The sequence below is a fragment of the Aspergillus welwitschiae genome (assembly GCF_003344945.1).
Source record: "Aspergillus welwitschiae strain CBS 139.54b unplaced genomic scaffold BDQ94scaffold_29, whole genome shotgun sequence".
NCBI lineage: Eukaryota > Fungi > Ascomycota > Eurotiomycetes > Eurotiales > Aspergillaceae > Aspergillus > Aspergillus welwitschiae.
Window position 1 is genome coordinate 358929 of NW_020798723.1, and position 18564 is coordinate 377492.

The 18564-nt window shown below is 49.8% G+C and overlaps 8 protein-coding genes across 8 annotated transcripts; 4 read left to right on the forward strand and 4 right to left on the reverse strand.

Annotated features, from left to right (window-relative positions):
- The first annotated feature begins 91 nt into the window (after positions 1-91).
- BDQ94DRAFT_148751 (urea carboxylase-associated family protein) lies at positions 92-1363 on the forward strand. The gene is made up of 2 exons (XM_026767244.1): positions 92-982; positions 1034-1363. Exons 1-2 carry the CDS (start codon positions 244-246, stop codon positions 1231-1233), a joined length of 939 nt encoding a protein of 312 aa, XP_026623598.1. The 5' UTR covers positions 92-243; the 3' UTR covers positions 1234-1363.
- A 1236-nt stretch (positions 1364-2599) lies between these two features.
- Positions 2600-5983, forward strand: BDQ94DRAFT_69299 (potassium transporter). Its single transcript, XM_026776327.1, has 5 exons — positions 2600-2917; positions 2972-3232; positions 3278-4042; positions 4088-4234; positions 4283-5983. The coding sequence occupies exons 1-5, from the start codon at positions 2711-2713 to the stop codon at positions 5270-5272; spliced, it is 2370 nt and encodes a 789-aa protein (XP_026623599.1). The 5' UTR covers positions 2600-2710; the 3' UTR covers positions 5273-5983.
- BDQ94DRAFT_172952 (uncharacterized protein) lies at positions 5793-6188 on the reverse strand (the record flags this gene model as incomplete). The annotated part of the gene is made up of 4 exons (XM_026772056.1): positions 5793-5880; positions 5943-6011; positions 6071-6111; positions 6171-6188. The coding sequence occupies 4 exons, from the start codon at positions 6186-6188 to the stop codon at positions 5793-5795; spliced, it is 216 nt and encodes a 71-aa protein (XP_026623600.1).
- An 88-nt stretch (positions 6189-6276) lies between these two features.
- BDQ94DRAFT_148759 (alpha-ketoacid dehydrogenase kinase family protein) lies at positions 6277-8228 on the forward strand. The gene is made up of 2 exons (XM_026767245.1): positions 6277-6906; positions 6966-8228. The coding sequence occupies exons 1-2, from the start codon at positions 6695-6697 to the stop codon at positions 8170-8172; spliced, it is 1419 nt and encodes a 472-aa protein (XP_026623601.1). The 5' UTR covers positions 6277-6694; the 3' UTR covers positions 8173-8228.
- A 290-nt stretch (positions 8229-8518) lies between these two features.
- BDQ94DRAFT_172954 (IQ calmodulin-binding motif protein) lies at positions 8519-11087 on the reverse strand (the record flags this gene model as incomplete). Its single annotated transcript, XM_026772057.1, has 5 exons — positions 8519-8781; positions 9095-9322; positions 9386-9913; positions 9972-10788; positions 10851-11087. 5 exons carry the CDS (start codon positions 11085-11087, stop codon positions 8519-8521), a joined length of 2073 nt encoding a protein of 690 aa, XP_026623602.1.
- A 175-nt stretch (positions 11088-11262) lies between these two features.
- BDQ94DRAFT_172955 (putative thiamine pyrophosphate enzyme) lies at positions 11263-13981 on the forward strand (the record flags this gene model as incomplete). The annotated part of the gene is made up of 4 exons (XM_026772058.1): positions 11263-11303; positions 12064-12106; positions 12154-12276; positions 12344-13981. 4 exons carry the CDS (start codon positions 11263-11265, stop codon positions 13979-13981), a joined length of 1845 nt encoding a protein of 614 aa, XP_026623603.1.
- An 834-nt stretch (positions 13982-14815) lies between these two features.
- Positions 14816-16318, reverse strand: BDQ94DRAFT_172956 (uncharacterized protein; the record flags this gene model as incomplete). Its single annotated transcript, XM_026772059.1, has 1 exon — positions 14816-16318. The coding sequence occupies one exon, from the start codon at positions 16316-16318 to the stop codon at positions 14816-14818; it is 1503 nt and encodes a 500-aa protein (XP_026623604.1).
- Positions 16319-16583: 265 nt separating this feature from the next.
- On the reverse strand, positions 16584-18386 carry BDQ94DRAFT_148770 (uncharacterized protein). The gene is made up of 6 exons (XM_026767246.1): positions 17926-18386; positions 17649-17874; positions 17147-17584; positions 16978-17085; positions 16863-16921; positions 16584-16818 (listed from the first exon to the last, which is right to left on the reverse strand). The coding sequence occupies exons 1-6, from the start codon at positions 18139-18141 to the stop codon at positions 16765-16767; spliced, it is 1101 nt and encodes a 366-aa protein (XP_026623605.1). The 5' UTR covers positions 18142-18386; the 3' UTR covers positions 16584-16764.
- Positions 18387-18564: the final 178 nt, after the last annotated feature.

The following is an 18564-nucleotide window of genomic DNA, read 5'->3' on the forward strand; positions in this document are numbered from 1 at the left end:
GCGATGGCCATCAGAGGACCCCAACTGGGACCCCAAAGCGGGGCTATATGGGGCAGAATACGATAAGGAACGCTGCGATCATCGGCTGGCATCCCGAGGTAGTCGTGTACTATTAAAGCGTAGGTTCACTGCCGCTGGCGTGGGCTGAGAGATACATCCCTCTCGCATTGGTCGTATACACTGCTCATCTCGAACCGCCAAATATAGTTCCTGTGACTGCTGCTTCACCCAGATAGATCCACAATGGCTGCTCCGCGTCGTCCCCCTCCAGCTTATACAGCTCCCACCGATTCTGGAGTTCATGCTACCTCAAAGCTGTACCGAAGCATCTCGGAAACAGCTTCCGAGTCCTCCAAACGAACTCTAGAGTCGTCCTTCATTATCCGTCCATGCTCAGGCCAAGCTTGGGTAGTACCAGCTGGGCATATTTGCCGTCTCACAACGCCCAAGGGACCTCAAGTGGGTGATCTCAACATCTGGAATGCGAACAACCCACGCGAAAGACTCTGGGCAGCGCGCACTCGTCAGATCCACGCTTCCCATGTCTCGGTTGGTGACCGCCTTTGGTCGAACCTGCCTTACTTGCGCCCCCTAATTACCATTACAGGTGATTCGCTAGCAGGTGGGCAACTTCACGAAGTTCTGGATGAGGATGGCAAACGAAAAGAGGGGAAAGGCTTCGGCACAACGCAGTTCGGAGGGCGCGTGCACGACCTACTTGGTACCCGATGTGATCCTTATGTGAATCTGGTTATGGGTGGAGAAAGCTTCGACTTCCATTGTCACTCAAATCTGACGCGCGCGGTTGTTCCGTATGGCTTGACAGAGCTTGACGTACATGACGTGCTTAATGTCTTTCAGGTGACGGGACTCGATGAGGAAGGAAAGTACTTTATGGAAACATCGCCTGCAAAGCCAGGAGAGTACATTGAATTCTTCGCTGAGGTTGATGTACTCTGTGCGCTGTCGGCATGTCCTGGAGGTGAGCATTATCCCGCAGTTATGCAAACTATATACTAAACCGTGACTGTAGGCGATCTGTCGAACTGGGGCTGGGAGGAGAAGGCGGATATGGGGGCAACTACACGTCCCCTCGGCGTGGAAGTGTACAAGTTGGCGGATTCCACGGTATTGGAGGGATGGAAGGAGCCTCAAAGCCCCCGGTATGTTGGTATGCACGGCATGAAGATGCCACAGAGGGAGAATGACGAATCTGGTTATGTTGGGCTATAATTGTTGGGGATAACTGTCACAACACCAGTATAATGTATGATTTACAATATATAAGAACGATTGCATATCACGTCAAGGCGTGTGGCTAGTAAAGGCAACTTAATATTCCGTTCATGTAGCATTACCATACCATTTTACCGAGACCAACTTAGTTGTCAACCAAGGAAACTCAGTTTTGAGGTAACAAGGGGTTTACTAGGTAGCTATGCCTAAAGCAGTCTTCATCAGTTAGAGTCAATCAGACATCTTCATCCATGGTGATAGTGCACCACCCAATATCATGTTAGATGCTTAGAACAACACCACAGGCGTCCTTGACTGGGAATAAGCTGGCCAGTACCTGACTATTAGGAGAGCGTCCAGATCATGACGGACGGTAAAAAAAAAATAAAAAAAAAAAAAGAAATCCCAAGGCCTCATGAATCAGGCAGCACCACAAAGATGGGACTTGACTGGTGTGAATGCTTCGCGAAAATTCTATCATGAGCGCTTGCGTGGGTAAACTATGGGTATGTTGGGTATCTGTCTTGTCTACGGTTTAGGGTTCCATATGTTGGAACTGCCTGCTAGAGGCTAATCCCCTGGGCAGTCTCACCCGCCGCCTTCTCTGTCTCCGGTTTAGTATTATTATTATGTACTATTCTTAAGAAGTATGTCTATACAATTTGCCCGTCAGTGATGAAGATGTTCTGATTCCTTGATGGGAACGTCCCATTAACTTGTACTGCACTTATTTCGATAGCAAGAAGCGAGATGAAAACCTGTGTTCTAACTACACGCACAGATCAACGCTAGCCTAAATCTGCTTTGAGCTTCATAATAGGGGATATTTATTTGGATGCGGCTGTTGCTTAGAGGATGAAACAGCGACGATCATGTGAGCTAAAGTCACCACCTCCAGGAAACACCAGATTTGGTCCAAACTTGCGCATCATATTCTTATTTCTTTTGACACCTTAGCACCAGCGAATCGGAGGGAATGATCAGCGCCATGTGGTGCGGGATGCATTGAATGTACCATAATTGCACCAAGCAACTATTGGTGCGAACAAATGCCGCACTCTCTGGGCCGAACTCAAGAGGTTGGATCAGAAAAATCCCTCTCAAGGTGCCCGTAGCTTTTATCTGTAGCTATCTGTGCATTATCTAAAACATTCATAGGATACCATCCAATACTCGTTATCTTCGAGATAAGGATATAGCCATATGGCGTTCGATGGCTCGTATACAATGGCTGTGATGTGTGTGCCCCCATTGTGGTGGGAAGAGCATGCGGGATGGACACCTGCTCGAACGCTGACGCTTATCTATCGTTCTTGCTGCCTGAACTTTTAATATAAATATTACAATGCTGTGTGACTGCTACAAAAGCGAATCGCACATAGCTCTGCGCCATTCAATACCTCTCTCGCTGACCTGACCTGACTTTTGAGCAAGCTAGCTGCCAGTGCTCCCACGAGTCTGTCTTAGACCTCACATGCCAATGGATCCTGACCTAGAGATCATGAAGGAGCTGCCAAGACAGACGACGGTGGAAGAAAAGTCCCAGCAGACACAAGAATCTATCTACAATATCCGCCCATGGAATAACAATCACTTGGATCGCGCCATTAGTACAGTGAGTACTATCGGCGAGGATGATGACCCAGGCTTGCGCAGACCTACAGACTTCAAGCAAAAGCAGGTACGGACTGACAGATTTTCCAGCGTACATAAGCACGCAAGCTGATACTAGCAGGATTTCTCCGGGAAAATGCTTCTTTGGCTCGCATACCAGTCGATCGGTGTCATCTACGGAGATATTGGAACCAGCCCGCTTTATGTCTATTCGTCTACATTCACTGAACCGCCTTCACGCCAAGATCTTATCGGAGTACTTTCCATTATTATTTGGAGTATTACTATTATGGTGACCGTGAAATACATCTTCATAATCCTTCACGCGGATAATGATGGAGAGGGTGGTACATTCAGTACATATTCTCTGCTCAGTCGTTATGTAAGACGCACTTTTCTCTGTGCAGGATGAAGCTGACCAGCTTAGATGAATATAACTCATCGAGATCCTCGAGAGGCATCCCTTGTGCAGATGAAGAGACACTTGTCGATTGATCTCGAGCGCTCCAGCAGATTTGCTCGACACAGGCTGGAAACAAGCAAGTTCGCGAAGCGCCTACTGAAAGTTGTAGGAGTACTGGCCGTTACAATGGTTCTTGCAGATGGCCTACTCACTCCCGCTCAATCTGTGCTAGGTGCCGTCCAGGGAATTGAAGTTGTTTCTCCGAACATTTCCAAAGGTACTGTTATTGGCGTCACGGATGCTATCCTGGTCATCTTGTTCTTGCTACAGCCACTTGGTATCACGCGGGTTACGTTCGCCTTTGCCCCAATCGTCATCATTTGGCTTGGTTTCAATGCTGCATTCGGAATCTATAATCTTGCTAAATACGATGCCGGAGTTTTTGTCGCTTTCAACCCCGGCTACGCTTTCGAATTTCTGATTCGACATGGAGAATCAGGATGGAGGATGCTCAGTGGTACTTTACTTGCCTTCACTGGAGTCGAAGCTCTTTTTGCCGACCTTGGTGCTTTTAGTCGTCGGGCTATCCAGATAAGTTGGCTATGCTACACATTTCCTTGCCTGCTTCTGGCGTACATCGGGCAGGCTGCATACATCAGTGTGCATCCAGAGGCATACTCGAACCCATTCTATAACGCAGCTCCTCCAGGCACCATATATCCTGCGCTTGTAATTGCTATTCTCGCAGCTATTGTTGCATCGCAAGCAATTATCACCGCCACATTCCAGGTATATAGTCCACCTGTATGAAATGATCAGTCTAACCCTGTTTAGCTCCTAGCACAAGTGATGAAGCTCTCATACCTTCCGCAATTTAAGGTGGTTCATACCTCCGATATATTCCATGGTCAGCTTTATATACCTCTTGCGAACTGGCTATTGATGATCGGGACAATACTTGTGGCATCCATCTATAACAACGTATGTCAAAATGATTTATGCCCCTTGAAGTTCGCTAATAAAGTGCAGACTACATCTCTTGGGAATGCATACGGAGTGTGTGTCATCTTTGTGACCTTCTTTGACACTTGCATGGTTGCAATGGTAGCTATGTTCGTATGGCGCAAGAGTCCTTACCTTGTGTTCCTGCCCTGGCTCATAATTGCTTGCTTTGACGGAGCATACCTTTCATCGGCACTAACAAAAGTCCCAACTGGTGCATGGTTCACTCTCGCCGTAGCGACTGTTCTTGCCTTGCTCTTCCTCCTCTGGCGATTCGGAAAGGAGCAGCAATGGTTCGCTGAAGCAGAAGATCGCTTCCCCACTTCGCACTTTGTGACCAAGGATCAGGACGGTAGCATTCGCCTTACAGATAGGTTCGACGGTGCACCTTTGAGCACCACTCAGGGCGTAGGGATATTCTTCGACAAAGCTGGAGAGACCACGCCCATTGTCTTCAGCCAATTTATCCTAAAACTCACCACAGTGTTTGAGACGATCATCTTCTTCCATCTGCGGCCGCTCGAAACTCCGTCAGTCCCTATCGATGACCGCTACACTGTTTCAAAACTTGCGATTCCGAATTGCTACCGTCTGGTTGTCCGCTACGGCTACAATGACGAGATCATCTCTCCGGATCTCGCTAGCACCATCACTGATCAGGTCCGCAAATACTTAATCGAAAACAGACACACTACTACACCAACTGAAGCGAGCACAAGCATTAGCCAGTTCAGTCGGGACATAGGCCAAGATAGGACGAGTGCTGAAGAGTCCCAGACCATCACCAGTCGAGGGAAACAGATCGACCCAGTGGCACTGCTGGAGAAGGCCTGTGCACATAACGTACTCTACATCACTGGCAAGGAGCAGATGAGAGTTAAAAGGGGTACAAACATCTTCAGACGATTTGTGCTGGAGATCTTCCTATGGATTCGGGACAATACGCGGGCGAAAATAGCTTCGTTGGGACTGGGAGCTGAGAAGGTGATTGAGGTGGGGTTTTTGAAGGATATATGACCGCATAATATGCAGTGGAATAAAATATCATATGATCTATTGAAGATTTTATCTATACTATTTTCTGCATAGATATCTCGGAAGATCTTCAGTGAACGTCATGCACAGGCTGTTGATAACTATACAACACGTGACTGCCCCTCGCGGGATAACGTCATCGGGTGCGTCATTGCGGCAGGGAATCACAGGATGGACAATGCAATTCAATCCGAATCCGGCATTGCCAGTTGCATTCATCCATAGTTAATGAGAAGTAAGACTTTTGAGGGGCCGACGGTGTAACATCAACAGTATAGGCACAGTACGTAGAGCTCTATATCAGGAGCTCAGATTTCGCGCTCCTGCAGTCTTTACCGATCACTCGTACTTATTAGTCTTGGATACAATATAAGAGTCCTTTATGCAAGTCATATCATAATTCATACATGGAATATAACAAATGAGATAGAGAAGTTATCTAAGCTCCCGCAAAGTATTCATATAGCCGGACCAGTTCACTCTGATAACTTTGGTCCACTGTTTACTGGATTGAGACTTCGCTGTCTTTCTCGACATTGATGTGGTCGGAGGACTCGAGGGTAGAGACTTGGTCATCATCGTATTGGACGCTAAGTTACTAAGAGTTAGTTGAGGATACAAAAAGCTGCGTGATAGCGGAGAGTGTACATACACGAATCCCTTGACCAGTGCAAATTCCTTCACGATCTTGCCTCCGTTGTCGGTAGCAGTCTTCTTGGCCCTGATCACATACGAATATTAGAGCTAATCTTTGCATGAGTGAAGCGTGGTAGGACTCACTTCTCAAGCTCCTCAGGGGGAGACTCCTTGTTGAGGCTGACCTAAAAATGAAACTCGTTAGCATTTACCCAGGGGCAGGAACAACATCCGACAAACGAACGATGTATTGGTGAGGCATGTTGGCGGAAGTCTTGTTCTGACGAAGAGAAGTAGTTCTTGAGTGGAAAAGAAATCTGAAGACTTTGAATCTGAGAATGTTGATGAAAGGTGTAAGATGAGTTGCCCGATGGGACAGGGGACCGTTTATTTATACTCTGCGGCTACTAGTAAGTGGTGAGAGTTAGGCACCTGCGGGGGTCGATCTCACGCCCTGATAAGGAAACCGAGGGGTCGGAGGGACCAACCAGTGCACCACTTTGGGTGCAGTGCAGGATCGATGATGTCTGTGAGGACAGGGGTTACGGAGTAATTCTTAATGTGGCTAGGGGGTGCGTGCAGATATCTACGTCGAATCGCATATGATTACTTTTTCATTTTTTACTTTCGGCGTATACTCCCTAGCTGTGGCTGTAGGGGTGAGTCAACTGGCGAGTCTGCGGCAGCACGTGAGACGGATTCCCTACGGAGTCCGGCTTGTGAGGTCATCGACTGCTGTCTCGCAAGTCGCGATGGCCAACTTCTACGATGGCGGTAAGACGAGCCCTGCAGACTGCGTCTCGGGGTGCTAGCCTTCGATATCATTGTTTCTCAACCTTTCCAGCAAGGTCCTTTTCTTCCTCACCTTTCGTGCAGACTACTACATCCCCACGGCACGCATTTGCCTACGGCGCCAATGATGAAGTTGCACGTCTCGCCGCCAGTCGTCGCCGCCCATTGACTCTTGCAGATCTGCTCAAGTATGCAGCATGCGATGAACTTTGTTAGTTGATATAGGAATAACTGTTTAATTTGATAGACATGGCCGCCCGCCCCTGTGCAAAGATGCCCTCCTGGCTTCGGCCAACTTCACGCTCTCCCTCCTTCCGGCCCGACTAGCGTCTCGCATCGAGGCTCTCCGTAACCTCCCATTTATCGTCGTTTCGAATCCGCATGTCTCCAAGATCTACAATAATTACCTACACTCCCTCTCGACTCTCCTACCATATCAACAACGTCAGGTCACGACGCTAGAGGAGGAGAATCAATTCGCAGAGGTACTTGCCGATCTCGTGCATACACATACGAACACCATTCCCATTCTTGCCCGCGGCTTTCTTGAATGTCGCCGATACATAGATCCCACTGAGGTAACACGCTTCCTGGACACGCATTTGCGCGCCAGAATCGGCACGCGGCTGATAGCAGAGCAACACTTGGCACTGCACTTTGCCTCGCAGCCTGTCCGTGATGATCCCGCTGAACAACAAGAAGTACCCAAAGATGCTGCGCCATCAAACTATATCGGAGTCATTGATACCGCGCTGCAACCCGCCCGCATAGTCAAATCGTGCGAGGATTTTGTGGGGGAGATCTGCGAGCTCAAGTATGGGGTTCGACCGCGATTGAATATTGGCGGACAGCCAGACGCTTCTTTCGCGCATGTGCCGGTCCACGTGGAGTATATTCTTACAGAGCTGCTGAAGAATGCTTTCCGGGCGGTTATTGAGTCCGGGAATGGGAGCGAACCCATTGAGGTAACTATTGCTGCGGCACCTGATGTTCCTGCCAGTCCGGTACATGACCCGAAGGCGAAGGAGAAGTGGAGTCATTCCGATTCGGACACTGGATTTCACATGGACACAGTGGTGGGGACGGCAGATGCGAACGAGTCGATCAAGTGCTGGTCGCCGTCGCAGCAGAGCATTACGATCCGCATCCGAGATCGGGGAGGAGGTATCCCTCCGGAAGTGCTGCCGAATATCTGGTCATACAGCTTCACTACGTTCTCTGACTATGGTATGAACGGGTCGGAGAATGGCAGCATGGACGCGCTAAACACGATAGCCGGGAGTGGGGGGCATTTGGGCAGCATCGCCGGACTGGGATATGGGCTGCCGCTGAGTCGGGCATATGCAGAGTATTTTGGAGGGAGCATTGCGGTGCAGAGCTTGTGGGGATGGGGAACAGATGTATACTTGACGCTACAGGGAGTAGCCATGCCATCTTGTGTGCCGCAACATTGATATACCACTAATCTAACGAGGGCCGGAACCAATCTAATACTACTTACTCTTCCTCACTTCTGAGCTCTTAACTCATAGACATGCCAATGCCGGTCTCTGACCTCGCAAGCAGATCCACCAATTCACAAACCCTGCCATCATCCCTTTATATCACCTCCATTATCCTCCCAATAATCTCTGTAAGCACCAACCGCATATTCCTCACAAACTTCCTCCTGATCTTCTCCGCCATCCTCGGATTCCTCATATGACCAACGGGAAACTCCACTAGCACCTCCTCCAATGCACGCCCATCCTTCAACCTCACCACCACCCCAGCAGCAATACTCCTCTTCCCAACCTCCAATTAACCCCTCATCAGTTTCTTGTCCTCAATCCGAAACCCACCCTTCTCATCCCAACTCGCATCGTTGTGGTCCAGGTATCGGATTAAGAGGTCTACGTCAAATGTGCCGTTTACTGGGTCTACGGTGTGTGAGGTACCAGGGACTGGAAATCCGTGGGGAACAGTGGTGCCGGAGATGATGGGGCCAAGGAGGGCTCGTGCGGGGGGAGATTTGGGGGTTGTTTCGACGGCGCAGAAGAGGGCGTCGAGGAGGGCGATTCGGGCTACGGTGTGAAGGGTGGGATTGGTGGTGATGGGCGTAGATCGTTATTTTGCTGATGGGGGCGTCTGTTGCTTAGACTCGTCCATCTTGGGTGGTTGGTAGTTGTTGATAAGTACTGATTAGGATGAAGTTGGGTAGAGATATAGCATTCATCCAACTGCATGACTATCCAAACATGCTATAAAATATGCTAAATTCGTACATGTCTAACACATCGCTACTAAATAAAGATCGAAACTAACCAAAAGACCATGCAAGAATACTATACTAGAAACCACCCGCCCCTCTCACTCTCTGCACCGCTCCTACTGCACCCCGTGCCCAGCTAAAGTGCCCCGGGTCAACGCCAATCGACCCCACGGGGATATCATTCGTCGTTGGATCATGCCAGCAGCCGTCATCGGGACTGACACCGCCGTAGTACGCCGTGTTCTGGTTCCGGTCGATGGCTTCACGCCAGGCGCGGCAGACGAATGGGGAGTCGAGTAGGAGGTTTACCTCCTGACTGTGGTAGAAGGATTGGGTGTCGAGATTACCATTACCTGCATATTCGTCAGTTTTCTCATCACCTTGAGATATGAAATGAAGTATGGAGTTGGAAATACCTTGAATAGCAACCCTCTCATCAACGATCATCAATTTAATATGGCAACTCCTCCGCTTAAACTTGTTATGAATTGGCCGTACCTGATCCTTCGCCACATAGTTGAAGATCCGCAGACGGAACCGCTGCTCGTCCGTGTCCAACGCCTTGTACATCCGATGCGCCACCATCTCGTTCGTCCCGTTCTGGAACGGTAGTAATTCGCCGGCGTCGTTGTACCCCAGACACAAGTAGCATGTGACGGTGACCTCGCGGGTCTTGATGGCCTCGATGAGGGCCTGGATGATGGGCTCGGCGTTCATGTTGGGCGTCTGGATGAAGATGGATTCTTGCGCGTTGTTGATTGCCGCGAGGAAGCTGCTGTTTTGCGGCGTGTGAATGCTGCTGTGGTTGGGGGCACCCCAGGGTTCACGGTTGATAACAGCCATGGGGAAGGGGTCGTGCGGTGGGAGAACGACGTAAGGCTGCATGATGGGGTCTTGGTCACTTTCGGGGGCGTCGGCGGACATGTCGGTTTGAATTGTGGTATCTATTTATGAGAATTAGCTCCTATTCAAGTATTAATCACTAGAGGTGGTGGTGCATACTTAAGCGACGAGTTACGGCCTGCGTTCTGGTCTCTCCTTCACGTGGTAACAGCAAGCCATTCATGCGCTGGGCCTCAGCGCGAATATCCGAGTCATAGTGATGCTCATCGACAGTAAGCTCAGGTAGAGGCCCCGGATCGGGAGCATCATAGTCTGGCTGCTGCGAGGCGTGACAAGGAATGGGAGCCTCCGTGGCGGGAGAGTCCAGCATGGGCAGTGGAGGGTCGAGCGAACGACCCCACGAAATCAACGCCGTGTCATACAACCCATCCACAATGGGACCCTCGACATGGATCATCATCTCTAAGTTATCGTTATCCTGCACATTACTGCTCTGCAGCAGTCCAATACGCCGATCAATGACCATGAACTTGGCGTGAAAGGTTCCGAAGATGGGCCGGTGGTAGTTGACTACCTGCAGATCGATGTTGGGAATCTCATGAGCCGCAGGCAGCTGCACCTTTTCGCTGGTATACTTTTTCTCCGGCACTGGTAGGTGGTTCTCGAACAGTTGCTGCGGATCTCCACGATCATAGACCATCTTGACAATCACTTTCGTTCCACGTTCGCCGGCTCGTCGGGATAGCTCACGGAACGCATTAGTTACCAGCGTTGATGCATCCGAGTGAATCCAGAAATTCGTCGCCAGGAACACTTCCTTCTCAGCTCGCACAATGCAGTTGGCCATATGGCGACAGAGATCAGGCAATGGGGCAATGATAGTCAGAGGAACTACGCCGTGGCTGCCCATGAGTGGCGGGGAGACTACCCCGGACATGGGATTCTTTTCTAATGCGCAAAGCGCATCATGGTAGATCTGATTATTGTCAGGTAGTGTCCTTTAGGAAAGTAACATGATAGGATTGGCCGGTTAATTACCTTCAAGAAAAGGTCACTGGGTTGGGAACTGCCCCAGTTTCCACACTGCAGAACTTTTCGCAGTTCATTCTCACCTTTGTCCAACGACTCATCCGAGTCGGATTTGTGCGACTTTGTCTTCCGATCATGATACAACTTTTGGAATAGCTTGGTGGGCGACTGCGACGGATCCTGCAAAAGCTCCGAGGTGACGGTCTTCTCGTCATGACAGAGCTCATATACAGTGTCGGAGAGCATGGTGGTTCGCACTTGATTGGTACTTTTCGGCTGACGAAGATACCAAAAAATCAACGAAGCCAAACTCAAGGAAATCACGGCGCTGGCGAGTTTAAAAAGGGGCATCCAAGTGGATTCGCTGGCGGGACCCCAGGCCACTGGCGCGACCATGACTATTAATATTAATATAAAAGGGATGGCTGCCTGTCTACGAGATGACGTATTTGGGGGCTACCGGTTAGCAATCAGATTCTGGATGACCAGGGGATAATATAACAAATAATTGGGGCCAATGCTACAAGATGATGTGGTGAGCGCATCCCTTGAAAAACCGCGAGCAATTGGAGGGACGCGGCCACGACGTCATGCGGGCTGACGATGGCCAGTGATAATCAATTGACAAACTGGCCGATGAACAGTGGAACTATTTTGGTAAGATTAATCGGTGGACGGATCCACCAACTACCAACTTGGCACTGAAACAAGCTCCTGTCGGAGAGAACTGGGCAGGATAGGGCTGATCGAACACTCGTGATACTGGACAGTTCTGATTCCATTTTTGTTGTTACTACTGATCGGCTTCCGGCGCATAGTGGAAAGACGAGCACTTCCACACTAATCCCCCGGCATAGAGCCATGATTGCACCTTGCAGCTCAATTATGGGTACCACCTCATCGTGCTAACTTTATTAACGAACTACTTACCTAGTTTGGTGATTACTCAGTGAATCCCCGTTAACCTCGGTGTTAAGCTGCAGCTTCTCCTCACCAGTTCGGACTTGCCCCCGAGCCTGTCCTTTATTAAGCCGGCTTTATCAATCTATCCCCGAATTCCTGTATCCCCCTTCTTTTACTCCGCATTGCTCTCGTTCATCTCCAGACTTTCACCATTGTTTGCTCATTACATACCATTGTTGATCAATTGCGACGATGTGAGTAACTGCCTTCTCCCAATTACCTTTTTTTTGCCTATTTTATAGTCACTGACAGTCCTCAGGGTCTACACAGCATCCTTTGCCTTCTTCGAGGCACTTTGGGAGGTACGGCCCCCGTCGACAATGAAGGGTCGGTCAAGCTAACCTTCTAGGCTGGTGTCTCCCACGTCTTTGTCAATCTGGGCTCCGACCACCCCTCCATCCTCGAGGCTATGGTCAAGGGCCAGAAAGAAAAGCCCAATGCTTTCCCTAAGATCATAACTTGTCCCAACGAGGTGAGCCGATCAATGCAAACTCGCTGTGGATCTCGCCCGACACTAACCCCGCATACGTCCTTGGCAGATGGTGGCCTTGTCTATGGCCGACGGTTATGCTCGCTTGACTGGGGAACCTCAATGCGTGATTGTTCATGTCGATGTCGGCACCCAGGGGCTCGCTGCCGCTATCCACAACGCCTCTTGTGGCCGAGCCCCCGTCTTGATCTTCGCCGGTCTCTCCCCCTATACGATTGAGGGGGAGATGCGTGGCTCGCGCACTGAATACATTCATTGGATCCAAGATGTTCCCGACCAGAAGCAGATCGTCTCGCAATACTGCCGGTATGCCGCAGAAATTCGATCTGGCAAGAACATCAAGCAGATGGTCAACCGCGCTCTTCAATTCGCCACCAGTGATCCTAAGGGGCCCGTCTACCTGGCCGGTGCACGAGAAGTTATGGAGGAGGAAATTACTCCTTACACTCTCAATCAGAGCCATTGGGTGTCTGTCTCCCCGTCTGCTCTCCCAATTGAAGGTGTTGAGTTGATTGCATCAGAGCTCGCAGCTGCCAAAAATCCCTTGGTCATTGTCGGCTACTCTGGCCGAGAAGCGCGAGGTGTCCACGAGTTGGTCACCCTCGCCAACACCTTCCAGGGCATCCGCGTCCTCGACACTGGCGGCTGCGATATGTGCTTTCCAGGAGACCATCCGGCATACCTAGGCATGCGCTTCGGGGTTCATGATGCCATCAAATCCGCCGACTTCATTCTCGTTGCCGACTGTGATGTACCCTGGATTCCGACGCTCTGCAAGCCGTCCGACTCTGCCCGCATCATTCACGTCGACGTCGACCCCCTCAAGCAGCAGATTCCCGTCGCCTACATCCCCACAATTGCCACCTTCCGCGCTGAGTCGGCAACCGCTTTCAAGCAGCTCAATGAATACATTGCATCTAACCCCTCCATTCAGCAGACAATCCAGTCGGATGAGAACCGTGCTCGGGGCAAGCGCCGCGCAGAGGCTTTCCAGAAGACCCGCCAGGCTATCTACAACCTCGCCCGCTTACCTCCCGGCGGAGATGTCGCCCCCCTCAATGCCAACTATCTCATCAGCCAACTACGCCAGTCCTGCCCTTCCGATACCATTTGGGCCATTGAATCCGTAACCCTCACCGCCAACGTGGCCGACCAGATTGCGCCTACACTGCCGAAATCCTGGATCAACTGCGGCGGTGGTGGTCTCGGCTGGTCCGGCGGCGGTGCCCTGGGCATCAAGCTCGCCACTGACGCTAAACACGGCGGGTCAAACAAAGGCAAATTTGTCTGCCAGATCGTCGGGGATGGCACCTATCTCTTTTCCGTTCCAGGGTCTGTTTACTGGGTTGCTCGTCGCTATAACATTCCTATTCTTACGATCGTGCTCAACAACAAGGGCTGGAATGCCCCTCGTCGCAGTATGCTTCTCGTCCATCCGAATGGCGATGGATCTCGTGCTACGAACGAAGACCTCAACATCTCTTTCGCCCCGACTCCCGACTATCCGGGTATTGCGACAGCTGCATCTGGTGGTACCTTTTGGGGCGCTCAGGCTGCTAATGTTGCTCAGCTGAGAAAGCTATTACCTGAGGCGATCAAGAGTGTGCAGAATGGTACCACGGCTGTTTTGGAGGCGCAGCTCGATGGAACGCAGGGGAAGTACGTCGCCGCGAAGCCTTCGCTGTGATGTTTTCTTTATTTATTATTACGCTTGTCACGTCTATATGAGGGTTATGTTTATGATACAGTTTTATGCATATGACTGATGCCGCCTCCGACCAGGACACATAGCAGAAACAGAAATCATTATGCTCAATATCAATACTACTACATTCAACAGAACTACTATAACCAGTATGTAGACAGTGACCTGCCCTATGCTAGTATTGAGTTTCCATACAATGTCACTTCAAAAAAGTGCCTAATCATTTCTCGATTGATCCGTACATCGATGATTCCCCTCCTAGTACCTAGTTTTAATTGATAAAATGCAACGTGACAACCTATTTCTGCTGATTGGGTCGGAAGCCCAAAGGGAACTAAACTTCCGCTACCGGGATTTGACTTCCAGTGCTTGGACTTCCATCTCGGAATGCGCGCAATTTATTTTCCTCGGTAGTCTTCGAACTCTCGGGTTTCTCTCCGGGAGATGCACCTTGCGCAGTTGACCGTCTCCGGTATGAGCATAACAGTGTGTTCCACCCCCATTGATCCTCTTTCGGGCATCAGCCACCAACTGAAGGGATCCTCGGATAGCCTCTGCTGGGAACACTTTTCCTTTCTTACTTCGCCTGCTAGCACTGCGAAGAAATTTAACACTAAGTATTTGTAACCTTTTTATAGGACGACGTAATGTGCAGAAGGCCCTGGCGTTGATAGTGGTAAACTTGCCAATTGTCCAAAACATTAGATGTCGTGATATCCCCATGATGCACATGAACATAAGCATCACTTATCTACTAGTATCTATTTCTACTATCTTCAACATCATAATCATCATATCATGATACTGAGAAGACCCCTAAACACCACTCCCTCTCACCATCCTTCCCGACAACCCAGCCTCGCTCCGAATCTTCGCCGCCATATAGATCCCCTCACTAATAAACGGCATCCAATAAAGCCTCCCATACTGCCTCTTCCACTCCTCACCAAGCAAATCCCCGCACTCAGTACTACTCAGACCCGTTATCCGCTTCTCCACCGGTACATCCTCACACAGCATCATCGCCTCACGAGTCGCCTCCTCCCACAGCGAGCGCTCATCACTCGGCTCCAAGATGGGGTTAATAGCCTTCATCGCACCAGGGCATAGCCTGCTCGTGTCATTCGCAATAATCGTAGTACTACTGGTGACAGTAGAGTCTTCCGACTCACTCCCTCCCCCCTCCTTCTCTGCCACAGTCTTCCCAGCAGGAAACGTATCCGGATTCAACGCAATAACTGTATTCAGCAACGCACGTCTCGAACTCAACTGCGTGGTATACCTACACAGTTGTATCCTCGCGGATGCCATCAACCAGCGACGAATCTCCGTGTGAAGGGGGATCAAGTACGCATGCGCGAAAATGGAAAATACGATCCAGAAGCAGATGTAGAAGGCGTTCCAGTCCTGGGTAGCTGCTGTAGCGATGGCGAGGGCCCATTGGGCGAGAATCAGCACCCGGAGGAGCATTTTCAGTAGTTGGGATGAGAGAGGGGAGAAGGATGAGAGGAGTGGGTGGCTCTCGTCGGGTTCGAGGGGACGGTTTAGGAGTGAGTTGACTAGGGTGCTTTCGCCGTAGAAGATGGTCCAGTGGCTTGAGTTGGTGTTTTGGGCCACGGTGACCAGTCGGTTGTACGGCGAGGTCATGGTGTCGCTGTTTAGGAGGCGGCGGGGGCCGTTGCCGTGGGTGAGGGTGACAATGGCGCCGGATAGGGGCATTAGGAGGAGGAAGGCTACGGCGAGGTAGCATTTGGAGAAAATGGCGAGGACTATGAGGCATAGCAGGCTGATGTAGCCGAGGAGGCTGGTGGTGACGTAGCGGGGGGAGAAGCGGGAGAGGTATGGCCATGGCCATGGTTGTGTAGTGGAGTTAGGTGAATGGCGTTGGACGTGAATTATTTCGAGCTCTTGGATTCGGAGTTGTTGCTTTGGTTTTTCCATGTTTGCGTGTCTGTTGTGGATGGCATGTGCGGATTGCGAGCTGATGCATGTTCGGACTGTTTCTGGATTCGGGAGCAGGTATTGGTCGCCATATCGGCCGTCAATTCCTAACAAACTAATGCTGTTGCCGTATTGATCGAGGATAGGGGTTTTATAGTTGGGATTGTTGCTGTTGTCGGAGAGGAGCAGTCGACTGCCTGAGGGTGTGATGGCCCACGACCATAGTGGGCAGCTGCCGGTTACTTGCAGTGTATGGATCTTGACGGGGATGTCAATGAAGTCGATTAGGGCGGATAAGGGCAGAATGCCTGCTACTTGGCTCATCCATGGGTTGTTTTGTATTATTTTGGCTAGGGCAGTTGAGACTCGCTCGGACATGGTGATGGGATGGGGTCGTGTTGGGGATGGGTTAGGGCTGTTTGCCTGATAGTAATGATTGGGTGGTATCTGTCCAATAAATAGAACTAGACCTAGTGTATATATTACAGAAAAAGCAAATCAAGAGCACCAGATGAGACAATTACGTGCCTATCAATGGATTTGTGTTAGACAGCCATTGGTTACTAACCGTGGGACCCAGCGGCCAGCCTCTCCCTCAGCTGCGTCGACATCTGCAGCCTAAACACAGTAGAAGAAGGGATCGTCTCAGGATAACATGACTAGTCTATGTTCCAATAATCTGACTTTCGGACATATTTGATAGTACAGATAAAACAGTGAATGACTTCTGTTGATACATGCACTTCGCAATTCTCTCACTTCAGAACGACTACTATAAATATCCTTCCATGCCCTGAAATTGTCATTGAAAAGGTAGGGCGATTTTATGAGGATTCTGGCTTCTTGATTTGAATCTGTTTTGACAACATATCGAGCAACTGCTTTCGGTTAGCCTAGTTTGAATAGAAAGCAAGACACATACCCATGTCTCCAGATCCCTCTCATTTGCCCTTAATTTCTCGAATTTTTCATCCAAGAGCTCTGACATTTGCTATTAGACTAAAAGTGAGATAAGTTAGGGTAAATAACCTACTCACCTGTAGTACAATGAAGAACATCTCGGATCATATTATCATTGTTCAGGCTGTCCAGGAAAATTTTTGCGTTCTCATCATCGCCAACCTGACTGATAGCGAAGCTCACAACTACACAAATACCGTAAGTACAGGAGGTAGTAGGGTAATAATTAAGGTGAGCAGTACTTACCCTCCCTGGGATACTCGTGTTTAGTGAGATACTGCATACATTCAACAATCTTTTTCGGGAACGTATCGCTGTTCTCGGTATTTGGTACACCATCAGTGATCGTGAAAATGAGCAGGGGTCGTGGTAGCATCTTCTGGGTCCCGAGAACATCATAGATCAAAGGTTTCAGGACCCTGTCGTGAAGTTTAGTGCCCAAGGGAGTAGCTCCATCAGCCTTAAATACCACTTGACTTAGGTCTTCCAGCTTGCAAATAGTGTGTTCATTATTCATGTTCATGAATCGCAAGGAGGCACCTGCAAGTTTCTCTCCGGGCTTCTCGGGATTGTCTGGCACAGCTCTGGTCGCTACGCTAATGATGCGCTTGACCAACTCCTGTAGTGCCTGTAGCCTGGTTTTGTCAGAGTCTTTTATAAGCTGATCCATAGAACTACTATCATCTGTACTCAGAGCTCAGTCGCGAATGAACAAACTTAAGCATGTGAGGGTTGATATCAATCATACCACAATAAAGAACCGGTTGATAGAGGGCTAGCTTGGTGAGTCTAGTGATCTGATCCGGGTTGTTTAGATGATTCTTCGGGTCGTTCTTTAGTTGGACAGCCTTCTTCGCCACTTCGCGGAGATACGAGTCGTTGAGTTGGCTGGCATAGCCACTGAGATTGCTCTGTTTGACCAAGAAATCCACATTTTTCTTGAAGTCTTCCTCGGTTTGAGGATTTTTGATGACCTATACAAATTAGCCGGCCAGAGACGAATGTTGATAGATAAATGAACATACCTCTTGCGGTTTTGAGGAAGGGACCGAGTGTTGCGTAAGCTTTCTGGTAAATGCCAAGAGTTTTTCCACCAGGTACATTGATATTCTGCCCATAAACCCTGGTTTCCTGCGCATAAGGAAGTCTTTGATCTTATTCCCGATACTTGAAAAGAACCGCTGAGTTAAGGAAGACTTGGTTGATGAAGGAGGATCCCCATCACCGGTGGTAGGAGTCATTATGCCTTCTTTTTCACCGGTTGCACTGGCTGGGGGTAGAGAGTAGATGAATCGTGGGTCAGATATAGTAGGAAGAACATCTAGAATCCCCTCATGTTAAATACCTCTCTGTATTCATTCATCCACTCGGAGTATCCAAACAGAGTAGACAATTCTGACACCGCCGATCGCGGAGTTCAGCCGCACTTTGGCGCATCTTCGAAGCCGCTGCCTTCAGCTCTGCCACAAACAGATACGGAGTCGAGTGAATGCGAGAAGTGCATTAGGCAACTGAACAGCCTGACAGCTACGATTGTAGGCATCGGATGCTCCACCCGTCTGACAAATCACATTGTCACATGGGTCGGCCCGGACAGTACTTTTGATCTCCCAACCACGACTCTCTCAGAATCTCTCCACCCCGGCGACTCATCACACTCTCAC

Bases quoted from the DNA above. Each gene is read 5' to 3' on its own strand.
- BDQ94DRAFT_148770 (XM_026767246.1), bottom strand. From the start codon at position 18,141: ATGACTCCTACCACCGGTGATGGGGATCCTCCTTCATCAACCAAGTCT. The intron at 17,585-17,648 runs GTATGATTGATA...CTCTGAGTACAG, and splicing joins TCAACCGGTTCTTTATTGTG to ATGATAGTAGTTCTATGGAT. The intron at 16,819-16,862 runs GTATGTGTCTTG...AACCGAAAGCAG, and splicing joins AGAGGGATCTGGAGACATGG to TTGCTCGATATGTTGTCAAA.
- BDQ94DRAFT_148759 (XM_026767245.1), top strand. From the start codon at position 6,695: ATGGCGGTAAGACGAGCCCTGCAGACTGCGTCTCGGGGTGCTAGCCTT. The intron at 6,907-6,965 runs GTATGCAGCATG...TTAATTTGATAG, and splicing joins ACTCTTGCAGATCTGCTCAA to ACATGGCCGCCCGCCCCTGT.
- BDQ94DRAFT_148751 (XM_026767244.1), top strand. From the start codon at position 244: ATGGCTGCTCCGCGTCGTCCCCCTCCAGCTTATACAGCTCCCACCGAT. The intron at 983-1,033 runs GTGAGCATTATC...CCGTGACTGTAG, and splicing joins GCTGTCGGCATGTCCTGGAG to GCGATCTGTCGAACTGGGGC.
- BDQ94DRAFT_69299 (XM_026776327.1), top strand. From the start codon at position 2,711: ATGCCAATGGATCCTGACCTAGAGATCATGAAGGAGCTGCCAAGACAG. The intron at 4,043-4,087 runs GTATATAGTCCA...AACCCTGTTTAG, and splicing joins TTATCACCGCCACATTCCAG to CTCCTAGCACAAGTGATGAA. The intron at 4,235-4,282 runs GTATGTCAAAAT...AATAAAGTGCAG, and splicing joins TGGCATCCATCTATAACAAC to ACTACATCTCTTGGGAATGC.